The 21,638-nt window shown below is 40.5% G+C and overlaps 1 protein-coding gene across 2 annotated transcripts; it reads right to left on the bottom strand.

Moving 5' to 3' along the window:
* Positions 1–13,707: 13,707 nt before the first annotated feature.
* On the bottom strand, positions 13,708–21,342 carry zbtb1 (zinc finger and BTB domain containing 1). 2 transcript variants are annotated; one of them, XM_022216054.2, is made up of 2 exons: positions 21,180–21,342; positions 13,708–18,158 (listed from the first exon to the last, which is right to left on the bottom strand). In XM_022216054.2, exon 2 carries the CDS (start codon positions 18,152–18,154, stop codon positions 16,103–16,105), a length of 2,052 nt encoding a protein of 683 aa, XP_022071746.1. In that variant the 5' UTR covers positions 18,155–18,158; positions 21,180–21,342; the 3' UTR covers positions 13,708–16,102. The 2 variants fall into 2 exon arrangements, with proteins under 2 accessions (XP_022071746.1, XP_051816657.1); XM_051960697.1 differs by lacking the exon at positions 21,180–21,342 and adding an exon at positions 20,527–20,793.
* Between the last annotated feature and the right edge of the window lie 296 nt (positions 21,343–21,638).

Raw genomic sequence — 21,638 nt, 5'->3', positions numbered from 1 at the left:
CTTTTCAAAACTTATTTGGCACATGGGCCTGACTTTTAACTGATCTAAAACATTGTTATTATTATTATTATTATTATTATTATTATTATTATTATTATTATTAAGTATCCTCTTTTAAAAAAAACACATTCTTATTATTTTTATTTATTTACTGTTAGTACATCCCATTACAAAATAAGTTAGAATTGAGTGGTAGATTTTTATTTGTAGAGTTTTATTATTTTAACAATTTTAATGTCAGAACGCTGTCATTTAAATTATATGCACTTTTAAATCTATCTCATTCATTTTAAGCAAGACATTAGCATTTATTTAGTGACTGCTGAGCTGTTTATTTTCCATCAGTTTTTTTTCTGAAAGTGCGAGAAGGTCGAATGTGTTTTAGGTTTGAATCCATAAACCAAATTAAAACCATCTCTGCAGCACCTGCTGTTGTTTGGATACCAGCATCTATGGCTTCTTAAGTCATAATATTCCAGAAGAACTGCGTTATTTTAAAGAAGGATATTTTGCAGAAAAAATTAAAATGTAGAGAAAGGCTTGTAAATATTTCCCCAACCCCCCAGATCATCACAGTTTTTTGTGATGAGTTTACACTAATGTTAGCAACTGTAAAAACGACCTTAAAACTTGGAAGCTTGACACATTTTTAATGTTAAGTCAAACAACTTCTTTTTCTTTATATTGGCGTACTGAAATCTGTAAAGCCGGTCTTTTCAAGTTCAATTTTTCACATTGTACTTTAATAAAATAAATATCTGGTGACTTTGCATTTAACGAAACTAAAACAATGTGATCGCAAGTCTACAGTGTGACAAATATTCTGCAGTCATAAAATAAAACTGTAAGGTTTTCTGTTTTCACTGTGTGATTAACTGGTTCATTTGTGTCCTCAGAGAGTTCATTTTAGTGTTTTACTGAACCAAAGACTTTGTCTGCAGCTGTGTTGTTCAAAACAATTATCTCCCTTTTTCAAACCAACAATCACAAAAATCCCCTAATTTTAAAATTTATGATCACAGAAAATGAGAAAACTGTCCAACTGCTCCCAGAATTTAAAAACTAGGACTTTTCAGTTTTCAGAATTGTTTCCTGATTGCGACTGATCAACTAATCCTGTTTGCTGTGCAGTGCTGCTCGGTTTCTGAGGAACAAGATGAAGCAGCGTGTATATCAGGGTTCTGCATCTTTACATATTTACTGCTGGTTTGTTTCCAACCCTTTGAAATCTGATAATCCATTAATTTAAAAAACAACTGTAACTAGTGATTTGGCAGAGTTCTTCATTTGGAAAGGAAAAGGACAAAAATTTCTTTATTTTGGCAGATGAGTTTTCCTTTTTGATATGAATGTTTATTTCAGTGGCTGGCAACATCGTGTCCCCGGTTCGTGTCCCGGCCTGGAATCTTTCTGCGTGGGGTTTGCATGTTCTGTGCATGTGTGGGTTTTCTCCACATACTGTAATTTGAATCTGTCCTCTCAGCACTCATCTGTCCTTTATTTTGTTGAGACGCGACTCTCTGTCTGCCAGAGAAATCTGATGTGGACAAAAACTTCCTGTTGGATGATCACAGGAAGGACAAGAAGCCAGTTTGGTTTCATCGCAGGAACTGTTTTCATGTTTTAGTTAATTACCTGTAAATCCTGTTTATGTTTCTTTCTGGAAGGCGAACAGCTGCATTCACGGAAGTATTTCCATACGATGCTACTTTAGACTGCACAGCATTTCAGAGGAAGATAGGACTGGTTTTGCATTTTTACTCCTAATGCTTTTTCTAAAACTGGTGATTTGTTCAGGTGCAACTTGGATTCTGACATACTGAGCTGTTAAACCTATATTCCTGCACTAAAAGGCTTGTGTAATGAAGCAGATGTGCTCCTACATGCTGATCTAAAAGCTTTTTCGACCCTCTGAGCCCCAAAACCTGCTGACAGGTTTGAAACACTTGTTTTCTTTTTTGTTTTTTTTGAATAAAATTACAGCATTCAGTTCAAGCGAGAAACTGTAAAAACAGGAGCAACTGCTGGATCTTCAGCTTTCCAGGTGTGTCGATTAATTTCATCAGGAAAGTGAACTGAATCTATGCTAATCTATAATTTGTGATCTTTGCACTTCACTTTTAGTCTTATTTTAAAATTCATTCAAATAAACTGTTTGTTCCTCCTAAAAATAATAATGAACTGCACTTTTTGGCACAACTGATGAGCCATGAGTGATTCAGGTATGAAACCAGTCATGGAAAAATGCAATCAGTAACATAGTTATTGCAGGTCATGCTACCATTTTTTGTTTTGGTAGTACCTGTGGGCACTTGGAAAAATGTTGTACATGTTGATTCCAGTTGCTTTTCCCAAAAAAAATTATAAAATAAATAATTAAAGAATTTCAGCTTTTGTTTTTTCTTTCTTTTACTGTGATTAATGTCATTCTAACTTGGTCACACTGAACAAAAGACACTTTTGACTTCTCTCGACACCTACCCACGGCGCTGCTGTTTCCACAGAGGTGCAGGACTTTATTTCACATTGGAAATGTGCTGACAGTGAGTGCAAATATGACAGGGTACAAAATCTCTTTAGGTTTCGGACGCTGAAATGTGGACATACACTAACATCCAAAAGTTTGTGGTCACCCAGGCAATTTCATGTTTCCCATGAAAACTCACACTTTTATTCATGTGCTAACATAACTGCATAAGGGTTTTCTAATCATCAGTGAGCCTTTCAACACCATTAGCTAACACAATGTAGCATTAGAACACAGGAGTGATGGAAATGTTCCTCTGTACCCCTATGGAGATATTCCATTAAAAATCAGCTGTTTTCAGCTAGAACAGTCATTTACCACATTAACAATGTCTGAATGATGTATCATTCATTTAAGGTTATCTTCATTTGAAAAAAATGATTTTTTTTCCCCAAAAATAAGGACATTTCTAAGTGACCCCAAACTTTTGAATGGTCGTGTAAATGTGCAACCATGTTCGTCATCGTGGACGATTCTGCAGAAGTTTGATTTATATTTCTTTCTTTCTACAATATCTACAAGATGATTGACATCAGAGAAAGTTGGGTAAGAGGGAGGAAACAGCAGATATCTAATGAAGTTAAACAAGAAATACCTCGATTTAACTTGTTTTGTTTTTTGCAGAAAAGCTCAAAATAACTCAGCATTTCAAAAGGAGGTTATGAATTCATCTTTATTATTTTTATGGTAACATAAAGCCTCCTCAGGTTTCATAATTTGGCCAGGTTAGTTCCCAGGACACCAGACTTTAACTTAATTGTCTTGTGAAGAAGAGGTTTGGCCCTCTCCACCCTCTCAGTCTCCACCTACATGGGGTACACAAGGAAGCCGCTGAAGGTTGTGAGTCGACTCTGGTCATAGACAACATTCCCATCCTCAATGATATTTGTTATGTAAGTTTAGCTGATTAAAGTTTATGACTCTGCACTAAATATTATTCAAATTTACATTATAATATTTAGGGTCAGACCCTGCAGTATTGAGATTAAGAAATGAAATGTTCTATAAAATGTAAATACACTGAACTCATTTGGATATACAGGGTGACACAAAAAACAGGAACTTTTTAACAATCCAATAAAACCAAGAGTGATAGGAGAAAAAATATTTTATTCATAGTAATTGAAACCTTAAAACGTGCCGTTTAAGAAAGAATGATGGAATTTTCATTTGTGAAAAACTACGTCCTGTAGATGGCGTCCTCCTGTACGAATGCATTCTTGAAATCTGGGGCATTTGACTTGATGTTTCCACATGTTTGGAGCTGCATTTATTCCACAGATTGAACTTTTGTTCCAGTGAAAATGATCCATCAGCAGATCATTTGCACTGTAACAAAAGTAAATCTGCACCCAGTTAATGACAAACACGAGTGGAGCTGTTGAAGGCAGGACAAGGGACTGTGGGACTGTGGAAGATGCTGGAGCTGAAGTGTCAGCGTGTGATCCACCGTCACGGACAGAATGAGCAAAATTGATGTGCTTCCAAAAGTGTGAGTGATGTGTGATGAGATCCAAAAAAGTGTATAAATAGAAAAGGCTGTTATTGTGGTGATTTCATGAAGCATTTTCAAACAGTGATTGAGCTCCATTTCAGAAACAGTCAGATCCGCTGGATGTAAATATAGATTTATAAAAAACAACAATAAAAAAAATAAAATTGTAAAAAAATGGTGAGGCAGAAATTCAACCTAGCAGTAGCCACGTGAAGCCCCGGAGTAGTCTCAACGGAACTTCCAGTTTCAGACAATTCATGCCACGTGCACTTGACACGAGAAGTCCCCCTGGTATTTTTTTTTCATTCGGCGGCTAAGGTTTCGGTCAAACCCGTCTCAAATAGTTGCATGGCATTCCAGCTGTATTTATAGTCAACTGACCGGATGTTGGTCTCACTCATGGTATCCTCAAATGTTTTTGGAGGCATTTCCACGTGCGACACAATCTCCCAGGAAAGTCTGACCACCCCACGGTGGTTTGACATTTTTATTTGCTTTAGTTTTCGTGTGAGCGGCTGGATTAGTTTCGTCTGAGGCTGCCCCTTGGAATTATGGGTAATCGTTATGACGTCTCTGCAGAGCATAGACTATAGGCTATAGGTATGTATAGAAGACAGCGCGTTAGCCTATCTAATCTTCTGTCTACATCTCTGGCTGCTGATGACCTTGTTTTTGGAGTAAAACACGATAAGAAGATAAATACTTTTAACCACTAGCATTGTTTTTTTGTATTGTTAAGTCAGCGACTTGTGAAGAATTGTTTTGTCGTGTTTGAGCAGTTGGTCCAGACGTGTTAGCTAGCTAAGCGGCTAAGTTAGCTAGCGGGCTAATTTAACACAGGTGGCGAACTTACCGCTGAACACCTGTGTTAGTTGCTGCCTCACCTGTCCGTCATTATTAGAATGAACTTCTCAACCTGTATTTCTCTGCTGTGTATTTTAGCTTTTAAAAAGTTAATTTACTTTAAGGTTAACTGAAATCCGTTCAGCTGCATTGAAGTTTCACATTCAGCTGGTTTGAATTAGACCCTTAACATTGTGAAACATTACCTCTCTGAATCTCCATAATTTCATTAAATTCCTTCTCTCTTCCACTGCTCAAGTTCAATCCAGTATATAAAGTGACATTAACAGTGAATAAACTAACAACCAGCCATTATATTTGTTAATTTTTGCATGTATTTATAGTAAAACATGAGTTGAAACTTCCTACTTTTGGATCTAGAACTGCACAAACCATTCATTTTCAGTCACCTAATGAGTTAAACTCCCCTTTTTATGTGAGTTTGAAGCAGAAAGTCTGAGTTAACAAAGAAAGTTGTTTATAATTTGCGATACCTGTTATCTCTGACTGAGGCTTTAGTTTTTGTTGAGCCGATTTACACGTTGAAACTTTGTTCAGGAAGATTTCTCAGTAGCTCAGAGGACAGGCTGCTTTTTACACAACCTTGTAAAAGAATGTCTGTCAATGCTTTCAGCAGAATTTAGAAACACAACGCTTCCTGAACAGGTATTTTGAGGCTGTGAGGTTGAACATTTGAAAGTCTGTCAGTGTGTTTGTTTGTGGTCTTTCTGTTTCTAGGTGGAAGCTGAATTAGTGAGGATGACTCCTGCTCCTGTCATCTCTAAACTCCTCACATCTTTACCTGCACATGAGGAAAATCACTCCTGTAGAATGCAGGTATGTTTGTCATTATTACAAAAAGATGTTGACTGGTGACCTGTCAGAAACCCATCATACAGAGTCAGCCAAAATAATGTTTACACACATCAGGAAAAGAAAAACTTGCATAAATATTTCAATATCAAATTAATTCAGACACCATGAGATTAATAAGTTATCTTTGGCCTCTACAATTACAAGAGGTGCTCAAAGAGGAGGCCACTGGCTTCCAGACATTTCTGTTGTGTTCTTGTTGATGCTCCATTCATGAGGGTAATGCCATCTGTTGGGAAAACATCGTACAACAGGACACAGTTATCATGATTTGATCAAACTTTGAAAGAGGTATCTAAATGTACAGAAGTACTTTTACAAATGAAATATTTATATTCAAAAAATCTTTTTTGATGTGTGTATGCGTTATTTTGGCTGACTCTGACACTGTGAACTTAATGAGAACAAAACTGTCATTTAATTGTTGCTCTGAAAGCTTCTTTAGTGAAAACCGGCTGGTGTTCTGCTTTGAAAACCAACTGCTGTTGAGGTCTGTGTTTTGAGGTTTAACCCCACAGTTTCTGAATGAACTGATAGTTTCGTTTTTTCCTGATCAATGTGGACGTTATAATTGATAGTAGCATTTACTGATCATATAATCAGCATGACATAATAGTATAACATTATGACCGCCTGACTAATACTGTGTTGGTCCCTTTATGCTGCTAAAACTCCTCTGACCCAGTGGTTCATCAGGACCTCTGAGGATGTCCTGTGGGTCCTGTGGGTTGCAGGGTGGGTCCTATCTAGACCAGGCTGATCCTGGACCATCCCACAGATGTTCAATCATATCTGGATGTGGGGAGTGTGGAACCCTGGTGAACAGCTCTGTCGTGTTCCTCGGACCGCTCCTGAGCAGTTTTAGTTTGTCCTGCTGAGGGTGGCAGCTGGAGTCAAGGACTGCTGTTGCCATGGAGACTGGGGGGTTGTTTGTCCTGCAGTGTTTAGGTGGTGGTACGTGTCCAAACATCAACATGAACGTCAAGGTATCCCAGCAGAACGTTGCATTAGAACTACATGATGGATGTTGTTGTCTTCAGCTGTCGGTGGTCAGAATGTTGTGGCTGATCAGTGGATCTGTCTGCCTTTACTTTGACGTCCAGAGTTATGCAAAAGTGTATGTGTGCAATGCAGAAGAGATTTACTTTATTGTATGCACTTTTAGTGGTCCCATCAGAGAAAATCATATCCATATACAGATTTTTAATAATTGCAGAGCTGGTTCAGTAAAGATTGTAATCATAACTACATCAGATAATTCTTTGTCGCAGCGGAATTTTTTCAGACTGAGAGATGGTTGAGAAGGTTTGCAGTTCTTGTTTTAGCAAAATATGTTAGAATCGAAGATCTTGACTGTCATTGTACATGAAATTATCTGCAAACCACCAAAGTGCATCAGTCTGAGGTATCTAAAAATAAATAAGTAAAAAAAAATTCTTCAAAAGCCAATAACAAACAGAATATTTTGAGGGAATATTCTATAAAGGAAAGAAAATCTCCATTCTCACATTCTCATTAAAATTGACTTTAAATTTAACTTCAACACGAGATAAAAACATTTACTTTCATTACTGGTGTTGTCCAGTTTTAATAAAGTTCATGCTACTTTTATAAAATGATGAATGTTCAGGTTAAGATTGTGCAGTGATATTTATTATGCAAGTTTAGCTGATTAAAGTTTATGACTCTGCACTAAATATTATTTATTTAAATTGACATCATTATTATAATATTTAGGGTCAGACTCTACAGTACTGAGATTAAGAAATCAAATCTTCTATAAAATGTAAATACACTGAACTAATTTGGATATACAGGGTGACACACAAAAAAACGGGAACTTTTTAACAATCCAATAAAGCCAAGAGTGATAGAAGAAAAATATTTTATTCATAGTAATTGAAACCTTAAAACATGCAATTTAAGAAACAATGATGGAATTTTCATTTTTTAAAAATTACTTCCTGTAGTCCAGACCGGACTGTTTATCAAGTAGCCCCGGCCCCGCCTCCTGACTTCGCAAAACTTTAACTCTATAAAAAATTCAATATTGATTTATTTTAAGATCGTCCACCAGATCTCTAATTTTGACCATGAAAACTAATGAAAAAAAATTACATACAGTCATGCATCGTACTCTGTTTGGCTCCACACTTGCTGATGACCATTTCCGGTCTCAGGAAATGAAAAAACTGACCTTTTTTTCGTTTCTGTCTCTTACTGATTTTATTTTCTTGTTATTGTAAATATAAAATGAAAATCAAAGCATTTTTAAAATTTCGTATATCTTCTTTCGATCATGAATAGGAAAAATGCCTTGTATTTCAATTTTATTTTTTGCATTTTAAAACGAAAATCAAATGACCACTCTTTTGTTTTTCAATATCCGTTTCAGAATGGAAAATCCAATTACCAAAATATACACGGACCATAATGGCATCATTAGAAAGTTATGTTATACTGTGAATAACAAACTTGCAGACAACAGTATAATAATTATTCTTTATTCATGAGGATTAGATATCTGTGAACACTAATTTGCTTGATATTTGATATTGCTAAAAAGGACATTGTGATGTTGTAAAGAATAGTGTTGGAGATTAAAATTCATATTTGTGAAATTTAAGTTGTGATAGAACTGTTTCCTTGCAGAGGAAAAAGAGATGATAGTGTTATTAGAAAGTGCAACAACTTTTATTTTATTTTTTTAATTTAATATTTTTATTTCATTTTTAAGGTTTGGATATCCTTGAACATTTTATATATTGTTGTAAAGAATAATTGTGGAGATGTGCACTCATGTTGAAATATCTCCACATTGTGAAGCAGCCCTTACTTGCACTGAATTGGAAATATTTTAGAAAAACACACTGAATTACAAGACAAGGCTAGAATTACATGATTTTAACAGTGATAGGCTGTGATCTAAAGTGGGCCGGTCTGAGGCATGAAAGTCCAGGGCTGAAAACGAGTCCCACTCCGGTCCTGCTCAAGCCTCTCTGAAATAGATTTTTTGCCCTATATTCACATTTGTGAACTTATTAAATGCATAATCATAAGTATGTTTCATCAAAGTTGGAATTAATGAAACGTAATGAAACAGAACTATAAAAGTTTGCATGAGGATAAGAAGACCATGCAGTGTTTAACTGATAAACCCTATCTGTAAAATAAATAGGGACCTCAGGGTTTGCACACAAAGTGCTGATTAAAAAAGCCAATGCACATTATAAAAGCAGAATAAACAAGTTCAGTGTGGGGTCAAAGAAAACACCATGGTTGAAATGAGGACGACAGATCCTGAAAGCACATCCACCTGTAAAAACCGTGTAAATCATGGAAGTGTTGAGTTTCCAATGACTCCTGTAACTTAGAATTTTCTACGATGGAATCATTTAAACAGGTGTCATCACAAAAAACAATCATTTTGGTTCTCACACAGCGTTATTATAAGTCTTCTAGGAATATAACTAAATCTTCCAGGTCAAAAATATACATGCATGGTGATGTAGACAGTTGGGTTCATCAAATTTTCTTAGTAGCAAGGCCTCTTTACTTCTCATAAGTGATTGCAATTGACAATCCCTTTACAGTTTTACTCAGTCGCTTCGGTACATTTCTCGAATCATCCTCGACGTGCAAAACAATGCATTTCTTGAAACAATTCGTACAAATAGCAGAACACCACGCACTACCTGCAAAAGCCAGTCTCTTGCTCAAAATGTGAAGAAATGTGAATATAGGACAATCTCCTTACGGAAAATTGTACATGCAGTGCTGTGGGAATTACAGCGCAGTCTTCCTACACCTCCTCCACATTTGCAACTTGTTCAAAGAAATGAGAAACTGCTTTTTTGATGTGCACAAGTGACACAATAATGTGAAGACTGAACAAGCAGTTTTCAGAATTTCAATTCTGATCTGAGAAATGTACCAAAGCAACTGAGAAGAACTGTAAATAGGGCCATTTCATTCATTCATTAGATTCAACCACAGACACAACAGTGGAAATATCTGAGGAGCTCAGACAGATCTGAAAAAGCAAATAGTGGACTTGGACAATCCAGAAGGTCATTTGGAGACATTTCAAAGCAGCTACAGATACCAAAATTATCTGTGCAAACAACTGCAAGTACAAAGTGCTTGGTGGAGTTATGTCACTGCCACAATTAGGAAGAAAATGCAACCTATCACCTGCTGCTGAGACACAATCGGTCAGGAAGGTCAAGAGTCAACCAAAAATCATTCAAAAGCAACTCTGGAACACAGGTGTCAAAGCCCACAGTCAAATGGGTTAGATATCACTGTAGGCTGAGAGGAGCCATGGAAGAAGGAAGTCTTTATTTTCATGCCTTTTTCCATGTGCTGCTGATCACATACACATCTGGAGGAAAGTTCTGTGGTCAGATGAAGCTAAAATGAGCTAATGAGCCACAATGAACACAATTATGTTTGGAGGCGAGAAGATGAGATCTTTAAACCCAAGAACACCAAACCTATCATCAAGCATGGCAGTGGCAGTATTATGCTCTGAGGCTAGCGGAACCGTTGCTTTACACAAAGTAAATGAGGTTATTGGATGGATGGATAGATGATAGATAGATATATAGATGGAAATTTACGGTGTAACAGCAGCAAACAGAAAAACAGTTTGAATAATAAAAAGAGCAGCACACAATGCAGACAGTGCATAGATGTAGGTATTTTCTCTTTGTAGAAGAAAAATGCAAATATTGACAGAAAAGCTTTTATGAAATTGCACAGTGTCATTATGTACATTTTTTTTGTACAGTTAGTTGATGAACTGAACTACTGGGAGCTTGATTGTACAGTCTGACTGCAGCAGGAAGGAAGGACTTGAAGTATCTCTCCTTTAGACATCACTCGTGAAGCAGTCGGTCACTGAAAGAGCTGCCCAGTGATCTTCCCGTTTCCTACAAGGGGACTCTATGACTGACAGATAGATGATTACCTTAACATTCTTAAGGAAAACCTAAAATCATCAGGTCAAAGGTTGGGACTTGGATGCAGCTCAGTGTTCCAACGGGACATGTCCCCAAACACGCATCAAAAGTGTAAAGAAATGGCTAAAGAAAGCTGTGATCTCATTTAACAGTGCCTCAACAGTTCCCTTTAAGAAACATATTCATTCTGATCATTATTATAAATGAGAAAGTATCCTTGATTTCAATGTTTTCTTTGGCAAAATATCTCAGCTGACTTTACTTTTTGTGAGAAAAGTGTCAGATGGAAGGATTTAGTGTCCTGACAGTCACTTTTTCACTCAGTAATCCTTCAGTTGTTGATCTGACCAGCAGAGAGCTGTGGGCTTTCATCTGTAAATATGAGCTGTGCACTCAGGCTTCAGATCCCATTGTTTCATGTTTCATATCAGAAACCGATGTAGTTCGGAAAGAATGACAGGAATGAAAAATTTAAGTGAACTGTGCCCTTGGATGTTCCTCCTCCAACAATGTTTGATCCCTGATCAGGCAGATTGATTTGTCTGAAGCTGATCGATCAGAGTGTTTGACAGGAAGGTGTAGTGCAGTCCATCAGCTTAACAAGGTTTCTGGCTGGTTGCAGTTTGGCTCATTTTAATCCCATCAGATGAGATTTGATTCATCCTTCATTTCCTAAATTATATACTCAGCTTTACTGACATATTTGAAGCCGACAGTCCTTTAAACTGTGTCAGCGTGAACGTCACAGTAAAATCAGGAAATAAACCTCTACATTGTCAATGTTACTCCAGAGGAGCCAGCAGCATCTGTTTTAGAGGCTTTATTGTAATTTTACAGTGCGTGGTCTCTGTTAGAGCCTTCAGTTTGTTTTTAGAACCACTGGCCAGTTTTATAGCCTTTTGACAATAAAGTGCACTTTTGACACCTTAAAGTGTGCAGTGCTTTGTGAATTGTGTTCAAATAAAACAAATAGTGTGCAGTGTGTTGGGAAACGTGTTATTTTTCAGGAACAGTGTCTTATCAATTGAGAAAAACTGTAATCTGACCAGCAGAGAGCTGCTGGCTTTAACCTGTAAATATGATGAGCTGTGCACTCAGGCTTCAGGTGCTCCAATCATCCCACTGTTTCATGTTTCATGTCAGAAACAGACGATATTTGGAAAAGAATGACAGGGACGAAAGATTTCAATGAACTGTGCCCTTGGATGTTCCTCCCCCAACAACTTCAGGTCCATGTTTGAGCCCTGATGAGGCAGATTGATTTGTCTGAAGCTGAGTGTTTGACAGGAAGGTGTAATGCAGTCCATCAGCTTAACAAGGTTTCTGGCTGGTTGCAGTTTGGCTCATTTTAATCCCATCAGATGAGGTTTGATTCATCCTTCATCTCCTAAATTATATACTCAGCTTTACTGACATATTTGAAGCCGACGGTTCTTCACGAGTAACATCAAAATCACAAACAGCAGCTGTGGTCACTCGTACTGTCTTGATGCTGGGCTTCATTCTGGATCAAACAGGAGGGACAATTTATAATAAGAGCTAAAGGACTTTGTCCTCTAGTGTTTGTCTTGTGAACTCATAGTTAAAATCAGCACATTGTGAATGATGTTTCGATTTTGTCTCTTCAGGGAGTTATAGTATAATAGAAGATTCTCCTCTGATTTTTTTTTTCTGTTTTCAGTTCTCCAATATTTAGTTATCTTCACCTAAAAATATTGAGTGAACTTTGGTGGACTGATGAAACAGGAAGGTTGAACAGTCTTACAGCTCCCCCATGTGGACAGACAGTGATTTGCAGGTTGTAGTCTCATGAGAGTCCAGAAGGAAGTCCACATTTATAGAATTTGATAAACTGTAAATGCAACAAAATGTGGCAGGAAGGCTGGAGGGAAAAGAGTAACATGATGTTTTAAAAGCCAAAGTGGACATTACTGGGGGTTTAAATCTAAAAACTAAAAATAAAACAACAAAAAAAGACAACTGTGAAGTACATGACCATAAAATTGTTGCTGATGGACTTTCCTGAACACTGAAGTAAAGAGCAGATCCTGGAGCAGGTCTGGTCTAAGCCCGGTTCTATCAGTGTTGGATCTCTACAAAGTGAAGCTGTTCAACCCCTCAGGCAAGTCCTACCAACCACACCACGATTCCAGTGATATTCTGAACACTGCACCAATGAACCAAACCGAACTTCTTCAACAAATTAAACTTCTCAAGACACATTTGATCGTCCAATGAACTGAATTAAAATGTTTCATTTATTGGAGGCTGCAAGGATGTATATTTACCTAAGAAATTCAAGTAAAGTCACATACGGATTATGAGGCAACACCCCAATCCATCCTGCAGAGGAGGAGACCATCAGAGTGAAGGAGACAAAATGACCGCAAATGACTCTGATGTGGGTTTGCCATAATTTTGCATCTGTTTGTATTCATTTTGTCTCTTTTCAGTCTGTTCGTTCCTCCTTTTTTTGTGACTCTTTATAGTCAATTTACATGTTTTTTCCCTTTTCTCTCTCGATTTGGTCTGTTTGCATCCCTTCCTGAATATTTTGAGCATCTTTGCAGTCATTGGTTCGATCTTATTGTGGCTGATAAACATCTTTTGTAGTTACTTTGCATCTATTTTGCAACGGTTCTCTCTTGTTGTGGTTAGTTTCCATCTCTTTCTGGACATTTTGAATTCCTGTGTGGTCTCTCTGCATCTCTTTGTGGTCATTTTGTAGTTGTCTCGAGTTATTCTGTGCCTCTTTGTGGTTGGTTGAGTCTTTCCAGTTAGAAGTTTTAAGTCTGCTCTGACTGATTCCTTGTGCCTGTTCAAAAATCCAGTCTTGGGTAAAAAGCACCGACCAAAACGTTTGAGAGTTAAACTGAAAAACTTCATTTGGTTTTAGCGCTTTATGTTTGATATCTGTTTTCCATGCAATAAACATCTGATGACGAGAATCTTCACCCAGCTAATAAACTGTTACAACACACTCACTGAAAACAGAGGCTGAGACGTTTCTCCACAAACAGAAATTCACTTGGTTTATTAAGAGCTTTAGAAAGGCCTGTGTTGAGACAGCAGAGCTTCCACTAACCGAGCATCAACGGGAGAAACCTCAGAGCAACAAGACCAGCTGAACACACCAAGCAGAAGAAGCTTCAGAACAAACATCGACACAACCCGCTGAACATCATTTAAGGTGACTTTTTAGCTTTAAAAGGAACATTCTTATGTTTCCATCACCGCCTTACAATCCACCAGGATCCAGGACTTTGTGGTACCAGCATTTATAGCTCCTCGAGTGCAGCAGAAACCTGAAGAACGGACGCGGTGACACTGATGAACATGGACTAGCTAGTTCATTGAGGTTTAGTTTTCAACCCGTCTGTCCTGGTTCTGAGCCGGTTTAGACAGGTTTTGAAGTTGTTTCCATTTGTTCTAGGACATATGGGCCAGTTGGTTCTGAGCTGGTTAGTACTGGGATTGCTAACATGCAAACTGGTTTAGTATTGTTTGAGGCTCATTTTAACTGGTGGGAGCATTCTCTGAACGGGTTTCGGCCACATCGGAATTGGTTCTGGAAGTAGTTTGAGTGGGTCTGATCTGGTTTTGTTGAACACCGGCTTAATCAGAATCTGAAATGCCTGGATGCGTTGTAGAACGGTGCAAGTTGACTGTAAACTGGCTTATTACAGGCCGGTAAACTGAACTGGTCACTGTGGGATTGGAGTTGGTTTTCGCATTGGTTTCAGTTCAATGTTTCGAAGCTTCAGAATAGCTGAGTCAGTTTGTTTCAGGTTCAGTACAGGTTTGGAGATGTTGATACCCAGTATAATATGTTCATTTAATGGTAGAAACTGGTTTAGCTCATATATGATGTGGTATTAAAAAAAGAAACTAAAAACAGCCATAATGATGGGAGCACAATGTTACATGACTCATAAGGCATTAGAGTAAGTCGCAGTGTGACAGAAAATGAAACCAACAGTCAAGTCTGGCTGGTTGGTGCCGAGCTGGTTCCAGTGAGCAGACTGCTTCTAGTGTTTTGTTTTTTGGACTTTTTCATTTATAGATTCACTTTGAAGGGGGGGAGGGTTCGGTAGCTGTGCCTGCCCACCCCAACGTGCATCGCTGTATATAAGACAAGAAGGAAGAAGTGTTACAGTAAAGGCACCAATCACAGAGCATGTTGGACAGCGAGTGCTGAATGTGAAGCTGCACAGTAACCCAAAAAAATAAAATCACAAAAAAATGACTCCTAAATCAAAATGCAGTCTTGTGCTCACTAACTACAACAAGTAAATCTCACCGTGTTTCACCTACAGGAACTTTAGTATTCTGGGAAATAAGCTGACATCAATGCTAGAAATCGTCGACTCAAAGTTTGAGGCACCGCAGCCCTCTGAAACGGGGAGTTCACTCCAAAAACAAACTCAACTGGGCGTCTTCTCACAGGTACGACAACTTCCAAATTTAAGTCATCATTTTAACTCTGGTTGTAGATATTTAATATTATGTACTCTTGGCTCTGTGGCTCCTCTGTCTGCTATGGACCCTATAAAAAAATCAGGTGTAACAAGTGGCGGCATTTCCAGCTGAAGACGTGTCAGTTTTTTTTTGTTTTTTGGAGTTCACTGCCGATCTTACCACAAGTTCACACTGTGAGCAACACGACTGTGAACCAGATGGAGAGGTAGGCTGGAAACCTCACCATCTCAACTTTGGTACAGTTCTAACAGAACAATAATCGTAAACAATTTGCTAACTGGTTCCAGCTTCTACTCACCTTCTTGTTTCATTCCTGGTTCTGGACGGCTTAAAGAAGTGTTTTAGAATCTGAGAACAAAAGACTAACGTGGTCAAATAACCTGAAATGTAAAAAAAAAAAAACAATCTCACATTTTTTACTGCATATAAAATCCCAGCTTCTTCATAAATACTCTAAAAACGTACATCTACTTAGTCTGCCAGGTGTCTAACTCCACCATCAGCTTTCTAAGCTTGATTGTTTCTCGCCTTGTGTGACTGTTTTATCAACAGGAATAGATTCTGACTTCAATCTGACAGATGACAGGAAGAAAACCTCTTGTACAATCCTGATTCAAAACAGTGAGAGCACGTTTCAGCACCATGAGAACTTCCCATCACCTGATCAAAGCTAAACAAATAATAAAAAAAAAAGCTTCAATCAAAGCTGCAATCAAAGGCTCAGGCCACCATCAGTCATAACAGAGCGACCAATCACCAGCCGTGCTGCTCGCAGTGTGAACACCTGTTTAGGTTATGCATATACTTTAAAAGTGCAGATTTTAAAAGTTGTCTTTTTGGTGTTCAAGTGCATAATTTGTTCTCACATTTATGGCTTTTAGTAACAAACAAGTATAAATGCAGAGGACGTTTGAATCGTTCCTATAGTCTCTTGGTGTGCTTCGAGTTATAGTGGCTCCTCATGTCTTTACGGAGGCGAAACTTCTCTCCACAGACGCCACAGATGTAAAGGTGGACGTCCATGTGTTTCTCCAGCTGCTCTCCACCAGGGAAGATCTGGAAACACACCTGGCAGATGGTTTCTCCGGCTGACAGGTGGGAGATCATGTGTCGAACATGGTCGTGTTTGAGGAAGGTTCCCTGGTCGCAGACCGGACACACGTAGCGTGCCATGCCTTTGTGCATGTCGGTGTGCAGCCTGAGCTGGCGCTCTCGCAGGAACTGCTTCCCGCAGGTCTGACAGGTGAACTGCTTCTCCTTGGTGTGGACAGTGTAGTGCTCCCGCAGGTGGCAGCGTTGGTAGAAGCCTTTCCCGCAGATGCTGCAGAAGTGTTTGCGGCGGTGATCTGGTTCGCTGCCCTCCTCCAGCATCACTGGGCGGAACAGCTCTTGGTCGTGGCAGGTCAAGGCGTGCTCCAGCGCCAGGCTCTCGTTCTGGAACAGCAGGCCACAGTGAGGGCAGGCCAGGTCAGCCGCCTCCAGCAGACCCTCCTCCATCCCCTGCGGTTCTTCCAGCAGGGAGGCCTCGTCCTCTCCGTGTGAGTCCGACTCACCGCCATGGGATTCACCGCAACGCTCTGCATGTTCCTGGAGCTGTCGGCCTTTGATCAGCACCTGACCGCACCTACCACAGGCACATATATGACCCATGTGGTTGGACAGGTAGTGGGCCGACTTGTCCTCCTCAGTTAACAGAGCACCACACAGTTCACAGGGCGCACAGTCCATGTCCTGCTTCTCATCTTTGACCTTACGAAGCTTTGTAGGGACTCCTGAATCATCACTGCTCGACATTTGGCCTTCAAAAGGCTCGCTGCTGTTCTCCAAACCTGAGACGCCAGGCTCTGGTTCACGGTCCGGTCCTGTCTTCTCCCTCATGTCTTTACGTGTGGCGTCACTGAATCGTGTGTTGCAGTCTCTGGCTGTGTATTCACCGACCCGGACAACCTCTATCTCAGGGAACATGCTTTCTTCTGGCTCTGTCTTGATGCTCCTGGTTGACCCGGGCTCTCCATCTGTGCCAGCTGCCACCGACCTGATGGCGAGGTCGGAGTCGGCCTTGGTCTCAGGCCAGTCGTCCTCACCTTTACAGATGACCCTGTGTTCCTCTATGCTCTCGGAGGCGGAGCTCTCAGCTTTACTGGAGTCATTGTCACCTTCCACGTTACCTCTGGGCGGATGGTAGGCCTTCCGGTTCGTACAGGTCAGGATGTGTTCGATTAAAAGCTTCTCGCAGCTAAAGACGAAGCCACAGTCATCACAGGTGTAGGTGCGGCCAAACCTAGGACGGTCTTTGATAGTGGAACTTCTGCCACCGGATCTCTTTCTCAAGTCACATGGCTGCTCGACTGCTCCGTCTGCTACAGGCGGTGCCACGATCAGAGGAGCCGTCACCACCTCCTCCGCCACCACCGGCCTGCTAACAGCTGCTGGAACAGCTGGACGTCCAGCACTGGTGGTGACAGCTTTCGGTAAACGTTCTCCCTCTGGGGCAGCAGGTCGTTGCTGCTCATACATACGAACTCCAAACATCATCTTCCCGCCCGCGGGTCCGGTGGAGGAACTGGACGAGGAGGACGAAGAGGACGAGGAGGATGGGGTGATGTTGGAGCTCCTGATGTCCCTGAGGTCCTCCAGAGAGTCTGGGATGTAGTACATCTGCAGGTACGCCATGGAGGCCTTGAGCTCCTCGAACTCGTAGCTCCCCACAACAATGCGTCCGAGATACATGAGCTGCAAGATGAGGTCGAAGCACTCGGCGCTGATCTGCATGTTGCTCAGGTCCAGACGACCAGCCCCCTGCTGGTCCCGGATGAACATCATCCTGAAGTAGGAGCTGCAGGCCGCCAGGACGGCCTTGTGCGCCCTGAAGTAGATGTCACCGATGGCGATGAGGCAGTCACACAGGAAGCCCCACTCTCGCTGGTTGTTGAGCTGCTGGAGGACGTGATCGCTGTGGCTCGGCCTCGCCATCGCCCTGTAGACAACAGAGGAAGACAGTCAACGGCCGCATTCTTTCTGCTGTGAGGTTTCTCTGTGGTTGACTTTTATTGCATTGCAGAGTATTTCATAACATTTGGCTGCTTGTGTTGAGCGAGCTCTCTGTCCTGTAATGACTCATCAAGATCAGACCTGAATCATTACAAGATCTGACTTCAGTCTATCGGCTCCTGTTTCATCAAACTTTATCAGCACAAACACATCTGCTCCTGAGAACAGAATTCAAGGGATTTCTGAACGCAGTGAGTTAGGCCTGAAAAATAACTAATCAAGCATTTCAGTTTTTTTGTTAGTTCACACAATCTAGCTTAGTTTGCTCTCTTCGGTTACTTGTGTTTGAAGGTTGCTAGGTGTAAACGAATCTAAACCGTAGTTTCACACTCAAGTTTCAAACTAATTTGACATCTATCAGGCCGAGAATCAGTCGCAGTGTGCAGAACACAAATCTAATCCATCTAAAACAGATTAGTTTCTAATCTGATGCTCAGCTGCAGTGGTAAAGGACAAAGATGAGTCAATGTGTTTCCCACAATGAAGGAAAACCACTCTGCTGCTCAGATTTGAAGTGTGTGAACCGATAACAGCACGCACACCTATTGTGCTGAAGTTTCAGTCAGTGCCGATCATCGCTGCATATTTGTGCATCAGCGTCGACACTATTCAGGTTTAGGACGGCACCAGTCCACTGCACAGCAACATTACATAGCTATTGTAAATAATAATGATATTTATTCAGTTTGAAGATGACCTAAAATCTAAAAAGCGAGCGAGACATCTTTTCCAATACACCACAAGTTGATCTGAACTTTGATTCAACTTCATAGTTTTGAATCAGGAGCTTCAGCATTTGGATCAAGCAGATTCCTAATGAAAGTATATCATATTTAATGTGGTATAAAACCTGTGGAAGTCCTCTGCTCTGATTCTGAGACACTGGTGATGAATAAAACCCGTAGTGAGTCATCTGACAGTAAAGAAACGAGACCTGAAGGGTGAAATCAAAACACTGTGGGCGTCAAACACAATGTTTTTTGTAACGATGAATCAGCTGAAAATTAATCAGCAGCTATTTTAATGATCAATAACGTACTGGTTACAACCCGTTTTTATCAGTCACTTCAGAGATTTCTGCAGAAGATTTGCAGACATTCTTTATCATATGATGCTGATGTGACTCTTTCATTTTCAGGATGCATTCACCAAAAGAAAAAAAAGACAAAAACTAAAAGGGAGGCCTCGTCTGGTAATTATGATAAAAAGACTCACTTGTGTGAAGAGTCAGAAACATTTACACAAAGAGGAGGTATTATGTTGCCATGGACACAGAAAGTTTGACTATGCATTTACATTTTGTAAATAAAGCAGCTAGATTCTGTGAGAACAGCTCCTAGTTGCAGGTGGTATGGATCACTGAAGAAAACTAAAAAAGAGGAAGACTCTGAGCTGTCTTTTTCTCCGATTTCAGGGTGGATTTGTGGAGGTTTATTGCACGTGACGGAGGATCTTTGCCTTCGACAGTCTAAAAATCTCTGAAATACATACGGATAAATCTCTCAGATCAGTTTATCCGCAGGATCAAAAGGAAAAGGTATCTAGATTTTGTCATATTGAAAAAATAAGTCATGATTATGTTATAGAGAATGCAGTTTTGTTTTGTTTGTTTTTTTTACTTCTGGACACCTGAGATTCTCATTGAGGTTCTTTTTGCAAGGCTTTATAATATTATACAAACCAAACAATGAATCAGTAACTTACAAATAAGCACTTTAGATGCACTGATATGTCTAGAAACTACCTCTGTCAGTGATATTTTATTGATTTAATCTGTTTCTATCTACATGGTTTCATAATAATGGTGTAAACTTGTTAGTTCATTTTCACTTTATGGATTGTGTTTTATGACTATAGTTTTTAGAGTGTGAGACAAATAATTAACCCAAAACATCTCATTTAATTTCATCACTGAAGAACTGTGAGGCTGCAGCCCCATTTATCTTTCACTATCAATATGTTTGTTGTTTTCACTGACAACTGATTTGATTTTTCAGTCAATAAAAAAGGGCAAAATAATGAAATGTTGTTCCTTAGGTCAGGTCCAGCTTACAGGGGAACATCCTGATGGAGGTAATTAACTGGATTCATGTCTGATGGTGACCCACAGGGGCCCAACAACACCTTGAGCCCTCAGAGGTGAGTCCGGCCCTGATGGAGAAAAACTCAAATGTGTCCACAGTCCGCAGTAAGAACACTTTACAGTAAATTGTTCACCGTGTCCCGCCAGAGTCTGTTAAAAGCAGCTGAATAAGGGCTCTACCAGCAGCCCGACTCCGTTTACTGTAACTCACCGCCCGCCCCCGCAGGGCCGCCGCAGACCCCACGGTGGGACCTTCAGCGGCTCTCGGTCACCGGGAAACCCGCCGTGAGAATGGATAAAGCCAGAGAGAAGCGGCGAGAGCAGACCTGGAGGAAGGGAGGCTGTGCTGGGACTCACAGCAGGGAGAGGCCGGACACACCGCCGAGCTAAAATGGAGATTATAGCTCCACGGCGGTTAGCTGCGGCAAGCTAGCCACTGTTAGCAGCGACCACGGCGAAGGAAGCGCGGCTGCACTTCCAAAATAAAAAGGCAAAGAAAAATAGGCAATGGCAGAAACAAAAAGAGGTCTAAACATGATGATTGACTGTTCACCAACTAGATTTATGTTTGATTTGCTAAACATTACAATTGAGAACAGACGTTAGACTGAACTTGGAGACTCCAAAACACGCGCAAAAACATTGATTTCATAGTTGGGCGTTTTATTATGAAATCCGCACCGCTAGCGGCACATGTGGAAGCTGCGAACTGACGCCACTGAGCGGTATCTCTCCCGCAAACAGCCCCGCCACCCCCGCACTGCCACCCGCACTCAGCTAGCACCGAGAGCTGCAGGCCGCGGGGATTTCTGTACTTTCCCGGGCAGGCGGCCCCGTAGGCCGGCCAGACAGCCGTCGACTCACCGTGTGTACCGGAGGCCGGCGGAAGAGCTGCTGTTGTCGGCGGCGGTGTGCGGATGTTCCCGGGCTCCGGAGTTTCCTCCCCGGACGGTTTGTTGTGTTCGGGCGGAAAGTTGAGACGAAGCAGCGGCAGCCTCTTCTTCTTCTCCCCCTGCAGGATGAAAGAACTTCCGCACAGACTGCCGCTCCGTCAAGTTGGACTCAACGAGGAACACACAACACAGGACTTCCGCTCCACGGGACGACCTCCACAATAAGACAGGAGCTCTGCCGTTGCTATTGTTATTGTGAACTATTTTCAAAGAGACAAAATATTATCGAGGATTCATTATTATTATTGTTGTTGTTGTTAATAATACACTTTATTTACAGGTCTAAAAATAATAATAATAATTAATACAGAAGAACATTTATGGGCCAGATATTGCTCATAAAAATTACAGTAGCATCATAAAAATGCAC

The sequence above is a fragment of the Acanthochromis polyacanthus genome, chromosome 16 (assembly GCF_021347895.1).
Source record: "Acanthochromis polyacanthus isolate Apoly-LR-REF ecotype Palm Island chromosome 16, KAUST_Apoly_ChrSc, whole genome shotgun sequence".
In the NCBI taxonomy this organism is placed as follows: Eukaryota; Metazoa; Chordata; class Actinopteri; family Pomacentridae; genus Acanthochromis; species Acanthochromis polyacanthus.
The sequence above is the reverse complement of the archived record's forward strand: the minus strand, read 5'-3'. Positions and strand labels throughout refer to the sequence as shown.

Coding starts and splice junctions, on each gene's coding strand:
- zbtb1 (XM_022216054.2), bottom strand. CDS start 18,154: ATGGCGAGGCCGAGCCACAGCGATCACGTCCTCCAGCAGCTCAACAAC.